The sequence below is a fragment of the Hyperolius riggenbachi genome, chromosome 7, assembly GCF_040937935.1.
Source record: "Hyperolius riggenbachi isolate aHypRig1 chromosome 7, aHypRig1.pri, whole genome shotgun sequence".
In the NCBI taxonomy this organism is placed as follows: Eukaryota; Metazoa; Chordata; class Amphibia; order Anura; family Hyperoliidae; genus Hyperolius; species Hyperolius riggenbachi.
In genome coordinates, this window is record NC_090652.1 from 113,701,004 (window position 1) to 113,721,819 (window position 20,816).

At 45.1% G+C, this 20,816-nt stretch overlaps 1 protein-coding gene across 3 annotated transcripts in view; it reads right to left on the bottom strand.

Annotated features, from left to right (window-relative positions):
* Window positions 1-20,816, bottom strand: part of BAIAP3 (BAI1 associated protein 3) — a 317,725-nt gene that overhangs the window by 144,320 nt on the left and 152,589 nt on the right. For all 3 annotated transcript variants that reach the window (XM_068244533.1, XM_068244531.1, XM_068244534.1), the window contains 3 exons: window positions 14,181-14,273; window positions 10,581-10,684; window positions 951-1,068 (listed from right to left, as the gene is read on the bottom strand). In XM_068244533.1, the coding sequence (XP_068100634.1) occupies window positions 951-1,068; window positions 10,581-10,684; window positions 14,181-14,273 (315 nt within the window). The remainder of the gene's footprint in view (window positions 1-950; window positions 1,069-10,580; window positions 10,685-14,180; window positions 14,274-20,816) is intronic.

The window sequence follows — 20,816 nt, forward strand, 5'->3', positions numbered from 1 at the left end:
ATGAGCCATACTGCATCTATCACTGTGAATACTGCAGTTGGCAGTACACTTATTTTCTCTTCACCCTCCTCTCCTTGGATTGACTGGCTCAGTGGCACATGACACATCTGGGCTGCTTAAAGAGCTACCTACTGCCCTCCTATGGCACTATCTCTAGGAAGACTCTCCAAACGCAGAAAACTGCTGTGGCCAGGCCCAGATTTACATCACAGGAGCCTATAGGCACAGATTTCCTGGCACCCTAGACTTCTCCCTCCATGAACCTACCAACCCCTGTAACACCGCACCACAAGTGTGCTGACTGTCTTAGTCACTTCCCTTGCCTGTCATAGGTAGCTACAGGCGCCCCTTAGTATTAGGGAGTCAGAGGTACCCTCAGTATTAAGTAGCTAGAGGTGCCCCTGACTGAAGGGAGATCTCATCAGTGGAATACAGAGCTGGGTAAGTAACCTTTCATCATCAGGCTGCCTGAGAGCTGTCTTTCCATCATTCGGCGCCTGTAGGCACGTGCCTACAGTGCCTTATGGTAAATCCAGCCCTGGCTGTGGCAGTTTTTCAGGAGGGGGCGTGGCTAAACAACAAATTTGTCACAAACTTCTGCATCAAAAGGTCAGTTTTTGAACATTTATTCATGTTGCTTTACTATAATTTCTGAGAACTGTGCTGACAGTGTGGAATTTATTTTTATACATTAGGTCCACTTTGATGTCAGTTTTAGAAATTCCTTGCTGGCTGCAAATGACAGTACTGAATAATAAGTATTTCATAGCAATACATTACAAATAGGCCTGTGCAGCTGTAATCAATGTTTACTTTTTATAACAAAGTGTAATTTTCCGCTCACTGGACATGAGAGCTCTATATTAGTCCCCCCCCCCCCCCATGACAATTACCATAAAAATACAGAAGTAATTGGAATGATGAAGTGGAAAATGTGTGACAGCACATACCAGCTCTTTAGGACACATGGTGGGATCCCACTGCTCTTCCACGGAATTAAGAAGTCCCAACAGATAGCAGTAGTCCATGGGGTACACTTGGTGGTGCTTGCTGAAGGCTTGCCATTTTCTTTTAATTAACAAGAAAGTAGGTCAAAGTTAAATGCCAGCATCCTTATACAGACTCATTCCAGATACAGTGTTCTATTCTGAACATGCAGAAATACAATGGAAATGAGAGCACTTAGCAGAGCAGACATTGAGAATGTCACTATGTTTCCCCTAAGCCTAGAGTGGAGCCGAAATTTTCGTAATTTCGCATTACTATAATTATGCATGCGAAATTTGCGATTACGATGCGAAATTACGGTAGCGTAATTGCCATTAAAATCGTAATTGAAAATACCGTAAGCGTAATTTTCATTGCGTAATTTCGCGTTTCGTTCATGCCGTAATTTCGCATTAAACGCTACCGTAATTTCGCGTTAAACCGTAACGCTCCGTATAATATAAAAAAGCCGCCGACTTTAAGGGTTAATAGCAAAGCCCCCTTAAATGCTAAGAGCCTCAAATTTGGAGAATATATTAGTGTTGGGCGAACACCTGGATGTTCGGGTTCGGGCCGAACAGGCCGAACATGGGCCAGATGTTCGGCATGTTCGGCCCGAACGCCGAACTCAATGGAAGTCAATGGGACCCCCGAACATGCCCATTTTGGGGGCCCTATGGGGTCGCAGGCATAAGGGGGGAGCATGCCCCGATCGCGGGGGGGTCGGAAATTCCCCCCACCCCCTCCGCTAGCGCTCCCCCCTCTGCCCGCTTCCCCATAAAAAAAGTTTAAGGCAAGTTAAATAGTACTTGGTGGCTGGCCTGGCACTGGCAGTGGAGTGAGGAGGAGGAGGAGTCCGAGTAGCAGAGTGACGCGTTGAGGCCGGGCAGCGGGCGGTTCAGCGGTAGTACCCTTGTGGTACTTCTGCCCTTTCTCTGACCTCACGTCCTCTACGTGATGACGCATACGAGGGTACGCGTGACGCGTACCCTCGTATGCAGAGGACGTGAGGTCAGAGAAAGGGCGGAAGTACCACAAGGGTACTACCGCTGAACCGCCCGCTGCCCGGCCTCAACGCGTCACTCTGCTACTCGGACTCCTCCTCCTCCTCACTCCACTGCCAGTGCCAGCCATCAAGTACTATTTAACTTGCCTTAAACTTTTGTATGGGGAAGCGGGCAGAGGGGGGAGCGCTAGCGGAGGGGGTGGGGGGAATTTCCGACCCCCCCCCCCGCGATCGGGGCATGCTCCCCCCTTATGCCTGCGACCCCATAGGGGGGCCGTATTGCGGCATGTTCGGGCGAACAGGGCCCTGTTCGGCCGAACAGGGGCCCTGTTCGGCCGAACAGGGGCCCTGTTCGGCCCTGTCCGGCGGCCATTCAGTAGTTCGGGACGAACCCGAACTTAAAAGGCCGAACACCATCAGGTGTTCGGCCGAACTCGAACATCACCCGAACAGGGTGATGTTCTGCAGAACCCGAACAGTGGCGAACACTGTTCGCCCAACACTAGAATATATTAAGGAGATCAGGAGGAATAAGAGGAAAAATTTTTTTTCAAAAAGACCTTATAGTTTTTGAGAAAATCGATGTTAAAGTTTCAAAGTAAAAATGTATACATTTAAAAACCCGCCGACTTTAACGGTTAATAGCAAAGCCTGCTTAAAGTTTAGGAACACCAAATTCCTAGGGTATATTAAGGGGATCAGTGGGAATAAGAGGAAATTTTTCTTTTTCAAAAAGACCTTATAGTTTTTGAGAAAATCGATTTTTAAGTTTCAAGGGCAAAAATGTCTTTTAAATGCGGAAAATGTGAGGTTTTTTTGCACAGGTAACAATAGTGTATTATTTTCATAGATTCCCCCAAGTGGGAAGAGTTTTACTTACTTCGTTCTGAGTGTGGGAAATATTAAAAAAAAACGACGTGGGGTCCCCCCTCCCAGACCTCTTTAACCCCTTGTCCCCCATGCAGGCTGGGATAGCCACAATGCGGAGCACCGGCCGCGTGGGGCTCCGCACCCTGACTATACCAGCCCGCATGGTCCATGGATTGGGGGGTCTCGGAAGGGGAGGGGCAGCTAAGTTTTCCCCTCCCCCTCCGAGCACTTGTCCAATCCAAGGACAAGGGGCTCTTCTCCACCTCCGATGGGCGGTGGAGGTGGAGGCCGCGATTTTCTGGGGGGGGGGGGGGGTTCATGGTGGAATCTGGGAGTCCCCTTTAAAAAGGGGTCCCCCAGATGCCCACCCCCCCTCCCAGGAGAAATGAGTATAGAGGTACTTGTACCCCTTACCCATTTCCTTTAAGAGTTAAAAGTAAATAAACACACAAACACTTAGAAAAAGTATTTTAATTGAACAAAAAACATAACCACGAAAAAAGTCCTTTAATATTCTTAATTAACCATTAATACTTACCTGTCCCTTTAAATAAATGATCCCTCGCAATAGCCTCGGAAATGTTCTATCAGTTACAATGTAACAAAGTTATTACAATGTAACAACTTTGTTACATTGTAACTACGCCGCACCCGACGTCACTCGCCGCTCAGCCGCCGCACGGACCCGACAGAGCTCTGAGCTATATAGCTCAGAGCTCTCTAAGCATCTTTGTATTTGGGCTCCAAGGAGCCCCATTGGTCCTTAGCAGACCAATGGGGTTCCTTCTGATTTGAAGGAACCCCATTGGTCTGCTAAGGACCAATGGGGCTCCTTGGAGCCCAAATTCAAAGATGCTTAGAGAGCTCTGAGTTATATAGCTCAGAGCTCTGTCGGGTCTGGACTCCGTGCAGGACGCTAAGTCCCCGCCGGCTCCCGCTGCCCTCCCCGCCTCTCCCACATGTCACCCACATGTCACCCACATGTGGGTGACATGTGGGTGACAGATGTGGGCGGGGTGGACAGCCGGAGCTGCAGGGACTTAGCAACCTGCACGGACGCGTAATTGCTGCGGCGGCTGAGCGGCGAGTGACGTCGGGTGCGGCGTAGTTACAATGTAACAAAGTTGTTACATTGTAATAACTTTGTTACATTGTAACTGATAGAACATTTCCGAGGCTATTGCGAGGGATCATTTATTTAAAGGGACAGGTAAGTATTATTGGTTAATTAAGAATATTAAAGGACTTTTTTCGTGGTTATGTTTTTTGTTCAATTAAAATACTTTTTCTAAGTGTTTGTGTGTTTATTTACTTTTAACTCTTAAAGGAAATGGGTAAGGGGTATAAGTACCTCTATACTCATTTCTCCTGGGAGGGGGGGTGGGCATCTGGGGGACCCCTTTTTAAAGGAGACTCCCAGATTCCACCATGAACCCCCCCAGGAAATCGCGGCCTCCACCTCCACCGCCCATCGGAGGTGGAGAAGAGCCCCTTGTCCTTGGATTGGACAAGGGCTCGGAGGGGGAGGGGAAAGCTTGGCTGCCCCTCCCCTTCCGAGACCCCCCAATCCATGGACCATGCGGGCTGGTATAGTCAGGGTGCGGAGCCCCACGCGGCCGGTGCTCCGCATTGTGGCTATCCCAGCCTGCATGGGGGACAAGGGGTTAAAGAGGTCTGGGAGGGGGGACCCCACGTCGTTTTTTTTTTATATTTCCCACACTCAGAACAAAGTAAGTAAAACTCTTCCCACTTGGGGGAATCTATGAAAATAATACACTATTGTTACCTGTGCAAAAAAAACTGACATTTTCTGCATTTAAAAGACATTTTTGCCCTTGAAACTTAAAAATCGATTTTCTCAAAAACTATAAGGTCTTTTTGAAAAAAAAATGTTTCCTCTTATTCCCACTGATCCCCTTAATATACCCTAGGAATTTGGTGTTCCTAAACTTTAAGCAGGCTTTGCTATTAACCGTTAAAGTCGGCGGGTTTTTAAATGTATACATTTTTACTTTGAAACTTTAACATCGATTTTCTCAAAAACTATAAGGTCTTTTTGAAAAAAAAAATTTCCTCTTATTCCTCCTGATCTCCTTAATATATTCTCCAAATTTGAGGCTCTTAGCATTTAAGGGGGCTTTGCTATTAACCCTTAAAGTCGGTGGCTACCTAACATTGATCCATGCGTCAACTTTTTCGCTTGGGAGCATGGCCATACACATTAATTTCGTAATACCCACTGTAATGCGAAAATTACGCGAAAATTACGCTTACGCGAAATTTCGCGAAATCTCTCTTCATTACGATTATATACTTACGGCCATAATCGTAATTACACTAATTACGCGAAATTTCGCGAAATCGTAATCACGTCATTACGCTCATCTCTACCTAAGCCCACTGCAGGAACTCATTGTGTACATATCTAGCTTAGTGTACACTTCAGAAATCTGCTATAATCAAGACACTAATGGGGAGGGGGGGGGGAGGAAGGTGGATGGGGGTCACAGTTGTCAGTACAGTTGCTTAGGAATATGACGCAAATGAGAGAGCATTATGCAAGAACAACCCTACAGATTCAGCAAAACAGCCGATTGTAGCATTGGGATGGTTGGGCATCACCATGGAACATACTACTGGCAATATGGAGTCCAAGGAGTGGACTGAGTATGGTATGGCCATTGCAGAGCAAGGATAAGTTACAGGATTTGGAAACCCTCGCAGTGTTGTCAATAAACCCTTACAGGCAGTGCAAGGTAGTCACAATAGTCAGTAATGTGGTGATACTTCATAGCACAATGGGGAGTGTCAATCAACAAAATCATATTACTGCATTTAAAATGTTCAGGTAAATTTTAAATGCCCCTTATTAGGGCTGGTTCAGACGGACGCTTCTGTGGCGTTTAACGCGGCATTTTTTGGGATCTCCCGCCGTCCCATTCAAGTGAATGGGAGCGTTTATGGCTGGCTTTTGCAGGCTTTCATGAAAGCCTGGCGGTTGATCCCGGCGTTGCGTCTAGGAAAACAGGAACGCCAGGAAACAATAGCAGAGACCAGAACTGCTAGCCTTGAACGCTTCCAAAAAGCCTTCAAAAGCTAGTTTTTAACTGCTGGCGTTTGAACGCGACACCAAGCGAAAGCTCAGCAGACAACCATGTGAACCAGCCCTAACTTGCACAATTAGTGTTCCATTTTGTCACCAGGAAATTCGTGCATACGCAGCTTCTGGACAAATCGGGTGCCACCATAGATTTCAATTGAAAATATTGGAAATCAAAAGTGAAATTCGGGTGCCACCGGAACCCGGTAATCATGGTTTTAGGCGCAAGGGGGACAGCTAGGGTTAGGCATCAGAAAGGGGGTTAGTGCAGGAGGGGTCTTTGGGGTTAGGCATCACCAGTGGGGTCTTAGGGTTAGGCACTAGCAGAGAAGGTCTTAGAGTTAGGCACCAGCAGGGGGGGTTTAGGGTTAGGCATTAGCAATGGAGGGTCTTAGGGTTAGGCACCACCAGGAGGGGCCTTTGGGTTAGGCATCACCAGGGGGGTATTGGGGTTAGGTACTAGCAGAGAAGGTCTTAAAGTTAGGCACCAGTGGGGGGGGGGGGGGTCTTAGGGTTAGGCATTAGCAATGGGGGTCTTAGGGTTAGGCACCACCAGGAGAGGTGTTAGGGTTAGGCAGTAGCAGGGGGGGTCTTAGGGTTAGGCTCCACCAGGGAGGGGGAACTAAGGGTTAGGCACTACCAGGGGGGTCTTAGTGTTAGGCACCACCATGAGGGGTCTTCTTAGGGTTAAGCATCAATATTGGGGGGTTCTGTGTGAAAGTAGGGCTAGGTTTAGCTATAGTAAAATATTGGTTACAATTACCAATCTTTTACTAATGAAAATCAACACTTTAAATAGTACATTACAGTAGTACACGAAATTTACAGATAGCCTACTATCGGCACTGCGCCCGATTTTCTATGGCTTCTGAAATTCTCGTACGCCTCTACCCCCAGCCCAAAAATTGTGGATAAAGGGTAAGTTTTTGGGCAGATGCCACAGATGTTTTGACAAAACCTTCTATTTTACTCCATAGTTGTCTTACCAGAGGGCAATGCTACCACATGTGTAACTGTGTCCCTTCCTCTTGCCTGCAGTTCCAACAAGTTATGTCAGGGTTTCTTGCCATTTTTGCTTTCTTTGCTGGCATTAACCGTAAGTTTTTTGGTTAGGATATTTCCATATATTTTACAAAATTAGTCACCATTTCTCTTTAAAGTTTACCTAAACTCTTGTTCCCATTTTCTGCAGTTTATGGAAGCCGTTTGTTGGTATGTTTGGTCAAGGAAGGAGTACTATATATTAGTGATAACATTTTATCTGGGTTTTTTTTTTTTTCTAAAGAAGAGTTTCTCCAAAGGGCTGAGTTCTGTTATTAATCCTAAATTCTCCTTTTTAGAATAATTTTGGGTTTGTAGAATCCACCAATTCTATTTATCTGTAGCAAGAAAAAAGGACGCCGGTGGCTAGTGGACAAAATGGGCGCCGTCATAGACTATAATGCATTTATCGTTAATACAGCGCCCAAAGCAGAAAAAAGGGTGCCAGATAAATATCGTTAACAACATTAGCACATTAATGTTGTGAAATATGTTATCTTTTTAGAAACTTGTAACGTTATAGTTTTTGTCATATTATATCATTTGTATATATAGCTTTTACGTTATCAAATATTTTATCGTTTGTATGTGTGTAAGGGTGTTTGTGCAGGGGGGGGGGGTGGTTAGGGTTAGGCACCATCAAGGGAGGTGGTTAGGCAACACTGGGGGTGGTTAGGGTTAGGCACCACCAGGGGGATGGTTAGGGTTAGGCACCACCAGGGGAGCTTTCTGTGCGAGAGTAGGGTTAGGTTAAGCTTTATTGTTGAATTGTGAAATGATTTTTAAAGTTAATATCTTTTCATTTTCATCTCCCATCTGTTTTAAAACGGAATTTATTGTTAACCAATTTTGTTAACAATGTTTATCGTTATTGAGATTTCGGTTTTCACCGACACCAATTTTTTATCCAGCCGGGCCCTTTTTTCCTGCTCCCCATTTATTTCTTACTTGTTGATATATACTAGTTAACCCCATCTCATTATTGCCTACTAAGCATATAATTCGTAGATTGGGATTGATATTATTCTTGATAAACCAGGAGGTAGACTGTGCAGTGAGGAACAGAGGTGCCAAGCTTCATCCAGACTTGACGCTGTGTTGTTGCTCCTGCCCCCTATTGCCTGAGGAAGCGGGTTGATACCCGTGAAACGCGTTGCGACTATTCGCTGGGAGCTATCTAAATAAATGTTGTATTTATTGTGAAACAACAGCCTTGTTGTCCGTTGATGGTCGGCCGGTCCACCACCGCGACCATAACATTTTAACGTTTTAGCCATTTTTACTCTTTCGGCGCCTCTGCACATCTTGACTTATCTATAAGAGTGCCTGTGGCTCTTTCCCACAATTTTAGGTTCTCAGGTAATGCTTTTAGTGTCGGTTTAATTAGTGGATATGATGTCCGTCTATGTAGGTCTGGAACATTCTGAGGGATCCAGATGAACGCTGTGTTTGGACACAGGAATTTCTGAGCTGTACAGAACGGGTTTAAGAGTATTGCAAGGCAGAGTCTTATAGATGTAAGTTCAGAAAACACATTACAGTGATTTTGAAAATTTAGATCTTTGCAGTTTAGTACCACTTTAAGAACCTCACTGATTCCTTTTATCCTTTCATAATAGGTACACTGTAAAAGCTGCTCCCTGGAAAGACTCGCCATAATTCCCGAATTAGGCCCTAATCAAGGCAATCTGTGCTGACAAGGCAAAACAGTTTGTGGAGTAATAAATCCTGTTTTGGTGCTTAGAGTAGTATGGTAAGAGCCCTTCATGTGCTGGTATGGATCAATATGTATTCAGCATGGCCCCTAAAGAGCATTAGATGGATTTGCCAGTAGTTTATTTTTCTTCACTGCAGTAGAATCAATGGGCTCTGACATTTCTCTTACCACTTCTAGATGTCAATCAGAGACTTTAATAAAAACAGTTCATATGAAATGTGAGGAGCTCAGAAAATATATATTTTCTGACAAGCTAAATGTCAGAAGTGAAGAGCACCTAGTAATACCCTAGCCAACAACGGGCCTGTGTTTCCATGGCTGGTTGATACCATCCTTGTGTTGGATCTGTTTCCTTCTTTGGTGAGAGTCCTCTCCTCTGTCTCATGCAGTATTTTATCCTACCCTACCCCGTCACTTGGATTCTGCAAAAGCTCATCAACACATGGGCCATCTAAAGCTGGTAATCAGTTTGGATGGGATCTTCTGCTAAACTTAAAATCATCTGGCAACTTCCATCAATGTTGAGGCTTTGACAATGCGCTCGGAAAATTGTCATTGTAATTTTGTACTGCACTGGGATATGTAAATGTGGGATAGTAAATTAAGGAATTATGATGTACTAACTAGACCTAGAACTTAGGCCTGTTACAATAATGGGAGCTAGGCCTTGGCCACTACGCCCCTCACAACCCCTCCCCACCCCCCCCCATCGCCACCGCCAACACCACTGCATGCGCACGCCCGCTACGCATACCCGGCTGCTACGCATACACGCCCGCAAAACACAATGATCACGACGCGCCCACACGCCTGCCCCCTGCTCCCGTCTTCCTGTGCTGTCTAAAGTCCTCCCACGTGGCGCGCATGCACACTGACCTAAACGCACAGACAGAGGGACACAGGAGATAGCAGGGGCACAGGCAGATTATTATATAGGATATCATATTGGCACACAGCTAATACTGCTGTGCATGATAAGAGTCAACCATCAAATGATTCTTACCCAGTCGCTTGCCTGATTGTAACGAGTTGCTTAAAAACTGAACAATGCATGGCCAGCTTTAAGTTGGCCCTACATTATTCGATCTGCCACCAGATCAACCATTAGATATATCCCTCTCTAATCGAATCTGATCAGACTACAGATCTATTGCCTGCCCACACAACATGAAATCTATTGGAATTCATCCCAGCACCACTGTTGCCCCCCTCCCAAGTGTATTTATGTGCCCCCCCCCCCATGCCTGTTGGCAGTGTTGAAGGCTCACCAGTCTGCCAGCATGAACCATACCCTCCTCCAGTGTCCGGCATGACCGTGAGCACCAGACACCATATAGCGATATCACTACATGCACCATTCTACATGGTACAAGCTCTTGTTGTGATGCCGGACATCCTGGAGAGCACCAAGATTTGTGCTGGCATGACAGGTGAGCATTCAACACTGCACACAGGCATGGGAGGGACATACACTTGAGTGGGGGGACACCAGTCCATCAGTTGTCCGGAAAGTGAACGCTGTTACCGCTGTGCACCCAATTGAGTCCTTGCGACTGAGATTTACCTGTATTCCCCATCGATTGTTTTGACCAATTTGGGCAGTGTAACTGATCATTATATTGATCAGGCGGCCATGTTTTGTTACCCATTCTTTTCTGATTCCATCAAATTATTGGACCGGAATGTGGATCACCTGCTAAACTGTCTTTTTTAGGGCTTTTATTTTAGCCATATGGTTCCTGGATTCTACTATCATCAAGTTTTATGCACTGCTGACGCCTAAAAAATATTTTATCACCTGTGGCACCGCACTGCAATATTCTCTCACATGTGAAACTGTGACTTATAGCAATACTCACATTATGGCCTGCTGTAAACTGGATAAGTCCATCTGCATACTGTGGTGGGACATGAATGTAGACGCATGTTTGCTCACTTCCCCCTTCCAGGCCCAGAGTTCAGTCTAGAACAAAAATGCTGTCAGTATTTTTATGCTGTGCATTACAAAGACTTCAGAAACCAGAGAAATAGTGGCAACAAATTACAGTTATTAATAGTTTAAATAATTCAAAATATTTACATGATTTGATCCCTTCAGCAGGCAGGAGGAGAGTAGCAACTTAGTGGTTACAGGACATGTGGAATTCTTGGCAAGTCCATCCCCTAAATTCATGGGTGATAGATTTGTGGTCTCATCTCACTGCCACTCTAAAGGTACACATTGCTCCATGATTTGACACCTCTTTCCAAATGACTGCCTAACCCTAATGCTGGATACACACGGTGCGTTCGTGCACTCGATTTTCCCGTCGATTCCCGTTGATTCGTTTATTTCCAACATGTCCGATTTGGATTTCGATGGATCGTTGGGTCGATTCGGCATACTTTGCATGCGAATCGACCTAACGATCCATCGAAATCGAAATCGGACATGTTGGAAATAAACGAATCGACGGGAATCGACGGGAATCGACGGGAAAATCGAGTGCACGAACGCACCGTGTGTATCCAGCATAACTCATCTGTCTAACACTGAATGCCCTTTCTGACACCTAATCCCTGCCACTCCCTTCAAGTTAACCCCTTACTGGTGCCTAGCCCTAATCCCTGATAACATGAACCTCTATATGACACCTAAGTCTAACCTCCTTCCAACATTAACCTCTTTTCTAATGCCTCAGTATAACATTTTAACCCTAAAAACTAATGCTAACTTCATCCTCTCATCTAAAGCAATGTAAAACTGGTGACTTACTTGCTTGCAACTAGTCAAAGCAACTAGTAGCTAATTATAACAGCCATCTAGCACATGTGTACAGCCACCTTGATGCATTTCCAATACAAACTACGCATTTCTCGGTATTCACCCGCTTCTTCAGGTTAATAACATAGGGCTTGATTCATGCACGCCTTACATAGCAGTGCTGGCTGCCATGTAAGGAATGTGCCTTCCTTAGTTGTGCACAATCCTAAGGCAGTTTAACTGCAGGAACATTAACTGCAAGTGGTCTTGCTTCTGTGAAGTATCGCTACCGCGATGCTTCACTAGTAGCCGCTACTTCACCGCAGCTGCTACATTGTTATGTAAATTAATACAGTAGCGGCCGCGAGTGAATTCACTCGAGCTTAATATTATGGGCAATGCACGTAACTAAGGAAGGCATGCTCCTTACATGGCAGCCAGCACTGCTATGTAAGGCGTGCATAGCGCACAATACACAACATTAAGCATAAAGGATATGCTATGGACAGCGCAGAATGATTGGCTACATAGCTAATTTATGCATTGTTTGTCAGTATAAATGTCACTTCCTGTGAATGCTCTGTAAGACCTAATGAAACGGAAGGAGAACCTCCGTGAAACGTGGTCTATGAATAAAAGCTATTTACTTTACCTACGATTCTGCGCTGTCCAGAGCATATACTGCTCTGGACAGCAACCAGTGCAGCATTGTCATTCAGCAGCTATCGCTCCCTGCGGTTTTATAGCTTCCGCACTGTGTGCTAGCAACCACTAAGTAGAGCGTGCTGGCTGCTCCCCATTGGGGCCTCCCTGCCAGAGCCTAGTCCCTGGCTACCAAGTGGGACAAACGCTACTACAGGCTGTTATCCAAGCACAGCCACATCTTAAAGAGATGAGACCTGTCCTCGATAGAGCCCTACGCCATATTTACACAATAACTGAGAACTCTTTTTTATTTTCTTATCTTCAGAATCAGAATAATTTATTTTGCCAAGTACAAACAGGGGGTTGCATTTAGAATTGGTTTTGGCTAATACAGGTTCTGAAAGGATGGGGGATAATGTCCAAAAGCCAGACCAGACACCTCCATTACTATGTTTTAAGGTAACTCAATCAGGGCTTGTGATATCAGTGCCAAGATGTAGGTTTTCCAACAAAGTTAACTGAAATACTGTTGTTATTGTTATATCCCAGACCCAGGAGGCCCTTTTATTCTAATTCCACATTGAAGAGAGCGTTTCACTACTCCATGTGGGTTTCTGTCTGTCTTCCTTATAACTAGGGCTGGGCAGACCCAGAGGTGAGAGAGGCACCAGCCTTGGTTCCAGTTGTACAGAAATAACCTTCATACCCCCTGCAAGTTCTCTGGACTTACTGCAATTATATATTCAGTCCACAGAGTGGAAGGCCCTTCACCTCGGTTAGCGATGATAACATAAATATGCAGCAGCTGGAAGTAATCAATTCCATCTCAGCAGCGACTGATACACTTTTAAAGGATAACCGAAGTGACATGTGACATGATGAGATAGACATGTGTATGTACAGTGCCTAGCACACAAATAACTATGCTGTGTTCCTTTTTTCTTTCTCTGTCTGAAAGAGTTAAATATCAGGTATGTAAGTAGCTGACTCAGTCCTGACTCAGACAGGAAGTGACTACAGTGTTACCCTCCCTGATAAGAAATTCCAACTATAAAACACTTTCCTAGCAGAAAATGGCTTCTGAGAGCAAGAAATAGGTAAAAAGGGGAATTTCTTATCAGTGAGTGTCACACTGTAGTCACTTCCTGTCTGAGTCAGGACTGAGTCAGCCACTTACATACCTGATATTTAAATCTTTCAGGCAGAGAAAGGAAAAAAAGGAACACAGCATAGTTATTTGTGTGCTAGGCACTGTACATACCCATGTCTATCTCACCATGTCACATAATACAAGGGTATCCTTTAAGAAGCTGGAGTAGGCAAGAAACAAGCCCCAATGCATTTTACAAGAGAGAGGATTTGCAAACACTGGGGCAGAATCAGAGATGCTAGTAATTTCCTTTCTAGATTCTAAACCAGGCAGATTATCATGTGTTAAGGGAGAAAGCTGGCACATCCAATAAAATTCATTATTCATCTTTGTAAAAAAACAGCCAGTGTTTTAGAACCATGTAGGCCCCTTTATCAAGGCAATGTTTGCTTGTAGGCAAAAATCTGTCTATCACAATCAAAATGCTCCTGTTGGTAAAGCTCAGGAGAAGACTCCTCTAAACACTCACATATATGATGTGTATAAGGCTGGTGGAAGAAGCTTCTATGATACGAGGTACAAGCAAACCATGCCTTGATAAAGGGGCCCTTTGTGATTCCGAAACGAATAAGGAATTGTATTGGATGTGCCAGCGTTCTCCCTTAATTGATGTCATATGGGGCGTCATCCCTCTTTTACAAGCTGCAGAACTTCCCAGTTTCATCATGGTCTACTCCACAAGTGTGTGCGAGACAACACAAGCCTATAGAACATTCTCATGTGTATCTGTTTTAAAATCACCCTAGTTTGAACCAGGCTAGGTGAAAGCACAAAACACAAAATGGTAGATGAACACCGGCAGTCACGTTTCTTTCTCCTGAAGGGTCTAGTCTAGAGCTGCCACAGTGGTAACACTCAGCTGCTCCCTGGAGCTCTCTCCTACAATCATCACAAGGCATGACTAATCATACATGAACTCACCTCAGCCTGCGTGTGTTCATACTGGAGCAGTTGGGTGAGCAGCATTTCATGAATCACCGAGCCAGACGCCTTCTTGCTTAGCGCCGTGTCCCTCTGAAACACATTTGTTAATTCAGACATTTCACACCATGTTATTTGTTTTGATCCTGGTGGAATTGAATTATAGCAGAGACCTCTTTCCTAGCAAGAAGTGTGGATAAGCATGCTTTGCACCCAGATCAAATCATTTTCGTCATTTTTCACTCTGCACTGCTGTGCTGACATGTGATTCTAGAAATAGTCCGATTTCTGCAAAGGTCACAAAGGCCCGGGCCTTGAGCGGCTGCAGCTCAAGAGGGCACTTGGATGTGAAATAGGGGCTGCTACATATGAAATAGAATGCTGCAAATGGAGAGCAAGATGCGAAAAAGGAAGCTGATGCCCAAGGGAGCTGTGCATGAAAGAAAGGGGCTGCAGCTGTAGGAATGTTAACAGAGGCGTAACAATATACCCTGCAAGGGATGCAGCCACAGGGGGGCCCAGAAGCCCCAGGGAAGAAGTTTTTTCTCCCTGTCCTGAGAGACTGAACCTCTAAGGGCATCGAGAGAAAACACTTTCTGCTCTCTGCACAATTGTTCTAATGACCACATCTGTTCAGCCACTGATAGGGAATCATACAAAGTTTTGTAGACAAAGATTTGTAGATAGTACATGTTCAATGTTCAGAAGGTCTTGTGTACAGCGCCCAGCCCCAAACCTCTCCCCAAGTGCTCTGTACTGTAGTGATGCTGCAGAAGTCTGCAGAGCCAGTTCTGCTCCATCAGAGATGGACAGAGTGAGTGTTAAACGAAGCTGAGGCTGGGAGCACACTCGTCCGTCGGTGTTCTGTCTGCGGTTTTTGCACACCACGAGTGTCTGAATGTGTGAAAACATGTACGTTTTATCACAAAAGCAAATGCAATTGATAGAGAAAATACGTGCAGTGCTTCACTGCTGTCTGTGTTTATCTGCATGGAAAAAACACATTCAAGTGTGCACTAGCCAATGAATAACGTCCCTTAATGTTGAGCTACATGTAAAATGGGAGGGGCATTTCTGTACATGGGCAGGGAGACCCGACATACTCGGCTCAAGGGCAGAAAAAGTATAAATCCGGTCTTGGGAATAGTACCGAGAAATGAGAATGTGTCTCGTCTGTAGACCAAAGCTAAAGCTTCAATTTAGTTTAAACCCTCCTCCCCGTTACTCCTCTGTCCCTCATCTCAGAGCATCAAGCCGCCATGCATATTCATAACATGATTTAACAGATAATACAAATTACACAGAATTGCAAATTGGGTTGTACAGACTGCTTGTTTTACTTAAATGATGGTTTGCTCCCAGGATAAATCTATGTCTATTTCAAGGAGGCTTAAATTGCTCTATTTTTTTTCTGTAATCGCATCTGGTGGACGTGTATTCCGAGCACCTATTATTATCCAGTAAATAATATTAATTTAGCAGCGCCCGGCCCTGATGGGTTGCAGCTGTGGTGAGCTGCAGAACATGGTCTGAAGCTGAAAGGCTCGGAATAAGATTAATTGGCTCACATTGGTTGGAATGCTGCCAAGCAAAATGATCCAGTTAGTAAAAAATTCAGGTGGTCCCTTGGAATCTTTACTAATCCATTTTTTAATCAAGCAAACAAAATAAACTCCAAAAGTGCAGGATCTGCTTCCCCATTGGGTAAACACAGGGATCGTTTGATGAAATGTCAGCCACATACAACTCGTAGTACCTGATCAATTTATTAAACAAAACAGTATTATTAGATAGCCTACTAGGGAATGGGTCGTGGTGGAGCTGATGCACCAGATGACTTATGACGGATTTGCAAACTGTTCAGATCATTCAATGCCCCTGACTCCCCCCCCCCCCCCCCCACCTCAATATAAAAAAAATCCAGTTGTTCACAGATACCCTCTTTCCCTGAAAATAAAACCTACCCTGATAATAAGCCCTATCGTGAATTTTGAGCATGCTTGAAATATATGCCCTACCCCGAAAATAAGCCCTAGTGGAAGTAAAAGAGAAGGAGAAGGCAGCCAGCAAGCGGGGACACAGCTGTGCAGTGCCGATTGGGCACCAGTCCTGTCATCCCAGCACACAGCAAGTAAATCAGCTTTGTGCAGGGATGAGAGAGCAGGTGCCTGATCAGTACAGTAGCATACCTTCAAATCCTGGAACATCACAGTACAAAGGAACAGGAAATGTTCTGCTCAGAGACACTTCCTGATAGAAAAATAAGACATGCCTGAAAATAAGCCCTAGCATATCTTTTACAGCAAAAAGTAATACAAAACACTATCTTATTTTTGGGGAAAGACGGTATAAGCTTTCTGGAATGAGTCGCTTACTTCATACCTATGGGTTGAGTCACTCACTTACTTCATAACTATAGTGTTCTGTACCACTCCATCAATTGCTTAACCCAAACAGCTCCTCTTAATGTTAAATCCCTTTCCTGGTGCTGAACCCTGATCTTCTCCCTGTTGCTAATCCCCCCGCCCTCCGTGCCAAATGCTAACCTCCATGCCTAAAGTTAACCCCTTACTGACACACATCCCTAAATGCCCTCAATGTTAACCCCTCCCTCATGCCAAATCCAAACCTTCCCTGGCATTCATACCTTCCTTATGCCTATCCATACCCCCCAAATCCAATGTTAACCCTTTTCATAAGTCTAAACATACCCCAAACCCACCATATCATAACGTAAACCTATTCCTGATGTCTGACCCTAACCCCACACACATCTCTTCCTGATTCTTAAACCTCACCTTCCTCCTAACAGTGACCCTTTCCTCATACCTAAACATAATGTTAACTCCCTCCTGATGCCCATTCCTAACCACCCCTACCTCCTCAAAGATGTCCCCTTCATGATGTCTAACCCTAAGTTCTCTCCCTAATATTAACCCCTTCCTGGTGCTTAATCTTAACCTGACCACAAATGTTAACTAACCCTAAACACCCTAATTTAAACCTTCTAATACTAACCTCCTCTTATCGTGTTCCCTAGTATTATCCTTCCTAATCAGCGCAGAGAGGAAAAGTCGCTTAGCGTGTTATGCATGCAAAGCGACCTATACAGCCACACTGCTAATACACCATGGTGAATGTTCCATTACAATATAATCTCATCACCATGTCAGTGTGAGCGTAGCCTCATCGTGACTAATAACCCAAACAGAAACAGGCCTGTTTCTCACTCTGTTTCTTGGTGAATTATCCACCTTTGGTCCACTTTAAATACTCAAATGCTGTTTATTTTTTTCATGCTGTGACAAATCGTATTTGTTGGGGAAACACAAGATAAAGTCATAGAAAGGTTCTCTCTAGCAGTGACTGTGGCTACCTGGCCTGTGTTGTTCAAGCATGGTATGTTTAATTAAGTATGCATCAAACCTCCTCGGGATTAGCACAAAGAGCTAACGTTTTGAATGCTTCCATTTTCTTGTCAATCCTGCTAGAAATAGCAGCAGAGGGGGTGACAGCTTGCGTTTGTACACAGCTACTTAGCTATTTCTGGTGGTTACAGTTTTATCGGGAATCTACTTGAACGGGCTTCTCAGAGATGTTTTATGCTTCAGATGCAGGAAAACACTGCCTAATGGGTGACTCCATCTAGAAGTAATTTTATCCAACAACCTCTTCTCCTCTGCAACATATTCAGCATTAATTCACACCAGCTCAGTTCCCTAGCCACATATCAGCAGAGGCCCTGCTGCATTCTCCTCAAAGCAATGGGAATCAGGATAAATTTAATGATTTGAAGTCCCAACTCTATGGACAAATTATTCCAAGTTGTGGGTAGGCACTTAAAGGGAGTCTGAAGCAAAAATAAAAATAAAAAAACAGATGCTCACCTAAGGAGAGGGAAGGCTCTGGGTCATATAAAGCCCTCCCAGTCTCCTCACGGTGTCCGCGTTCCTCCGCAGGTTCCCCTGTTAGCAGTCCACGACCGATCGCTCTTACACAGCTCTCTTCTACTTACGCTGGATTTCTGCAGTCTTCGGAAGCACTTGGGCTCCTGAAGATGGGCTGCTTCTTACTGTGCACGTGAGTGCTCTCTCTCGCTGACTGGCACGTGCGCAGTACAAAGCTGCAGCACAGGAGCCCGAGTGCTTCTGAAGACTGCCGAAGTCTAGCGCAACGGGACATTTAAGCGGAGAAGCCTGTGGGGGAACGAGGACACCGTGAGGAGAATGAGAAAGCTCTACGGGTCTCAGAGCCTTCCCTGTCCTTAGGTGAGTATCTGTTTGTTGTTAGACCTGCTTTAAAGCAAGCCTCTAAGGGAAAAAAGTAAAAAAAAAAAAGATAGTTTCCTAAGTAGTGGGAACCCTGTGCATTGTCCAGAGACTTCCAAACAGGCAATTGTAGGCAGTTACCTAGGGCCTGGAGAGAGTCTAGGTGCCAGGTGGATGCTAGTCTCCACCAAATCTAACTAAAAAAGCAAGCTGACCATCAGTGTTAGGCAAAAAGTGCTACCTTGCCTAGGGCCCCATTTCATCTTAATCCTTTTTTGCTGATCCTCCTCAAGCCCACCACTGCTAGCTGGAACCTACTTCTTTTTCATGGCCATGCTGTGCTCCAAGAACAAGCACGTCCGTACTGCACATTGCGTGAGTACAGTCCACGTAGGTGCAGTATCATGAAGCCACACCTTTACAGAAGATAAAGCCATGCACGAGAAGTCTCATTCTACTAGGCATGTACTGAGCGTACTTGCGCATGCACAGTATAGGTGCACTCATACTCAAAGCATGGCCGCGAGAAACATTTGACAATTGTGTTGAATATGTTTAGAGGGACCAACTCTGGAATGGTGGGGGAATCATCTTGACCATCTAGAGCAGACCTAGGCAAGCTTTTTCAGCTGTGGGCTGCGTTCCTCTAACTGCTCGCATGCCTGTGCTCTCCTCTCCTCCCTCTCTGCAGAGTTGTGAGTGGGTGCATTATGATAGGCTTAACTCACCCAACTGCATCTGCCAGCAGCAATCTCCATGGCTACGGTGGTGTCATGTGACACACTGGCACATACTGGCAGCGGGTCACATGACTCTGCTTTGGCCATGGAGATCGCTGCTGGATAGTGTGATTGGGCGAGTTAAACATTGTATTATGCATTATTATTATATTGTACCATGCTTTGCAGGGAGAGAGATATCTGGTCCTCTGATAGGCGGGATGTAATTTGCCCCTTTCCTGATCTGGAGGCTTCCCACTACCGAGGTAAGAATCTATTTTTTTTTAAATTACTTCAGGTGCACTTTAAAGCAAAACTGTAGTTTTATACATACCCAGTTCTCAATCCTCCCTGTTGTTCCTGCACCGTTCCTGGTGGAAGCTACTTGTTCTTGTAGGTCTTCGGCATGCCTCGTGCAGCTTTCAAACCTACTTGCTTCCCCGAGTAGTTCCAAAGACTGGTGCATCTGTACTGCACAATGGTAGCTCAGACTCGCGAGTGCACAGTAAGAATGTGCTCTTTTTCAGAAGTACTCGGGTAAGCACCGGGGATGGCACAGGAAGGATGGACCAGGACTGTGAATCCTCTATGGTATTCAGGGTCCTTCCGATTCCCTTTAGGCCCCTTTACACTTGCCTTGTAAACCTGCATTGCCTTACCCTGTTTTACCGCAGGGTAACGCAATGACAATGCAAAACAATAGGGCCTAGCACACTTATGGAGTCATGTTGTGCTGGAAGTGCCTGATCCGCCACCGAGCCGTGGCAAAGTCAACAACACCTTACCGTTGTACTTCCGTGATGATGCAGTGGCGGCGTAAGTAATTTAAGTCAATGGGCAACGCAGGAACTTTAAATATGTTGGCAGCGATGCATGTGTAGAACAACAAGAATATGATGGGGAAACCCAGGAATTCCAGTGACGTACTTCCTGTCCAGCAGGGAGAACGCCATTGGCAAGGGGCATGCAGGCGAGGGGGGTGGCACTATGCATATGACCCTGACTGTGCTCGCTGCCGCAGGGTCACATGAATGACATTTTGTACATTGTGGTGCGATGCAATGGGGCAGGGAATCGCACAGCCAGATGTAAAACTTAATGGCAGTGCTTGTTGTTATTTGTGTAGTATTAACTCCTTAATAACAGACCCATCCTGCACCAGAAACTTTCATTGTTATAAAAGACTATAATCTTTTTAGTTCACATTGCATTTACTAGGCTGGATTTACCATAAGGCACTGTAAGCATGTGCCTACAGGCGCATGATGATAGAAAGGCGGCTCACTCCCCTCCCCGAGAGGAGACGCGGAAATGAATGGGGGAACACGTACTTTCCATGCTAATGCTCACGCTAGAGACCGGTTCCATTCGGGCGAGAGTGGACACCTACACTACTGGTCATAGGGCGGGGATGGCAGCGTGGTGGTACTGGTAGCATCTGCGGGAGCAAGAGATTCTGCACTTTATTGTGCGATATGCTGGATACTATTCAGTTTTATGTAAGTGGACTTTGAAGAAAAGTCTTATGGTGCCCATACATGGTACAATAAAATCATTTGATTTTCCAATTTATTCAACCAAAATTATCAAAAAGAACGAAAGATGAAAATAATCTCTTTTTTCTTATTAAGAAAAACAATGGTTATCTC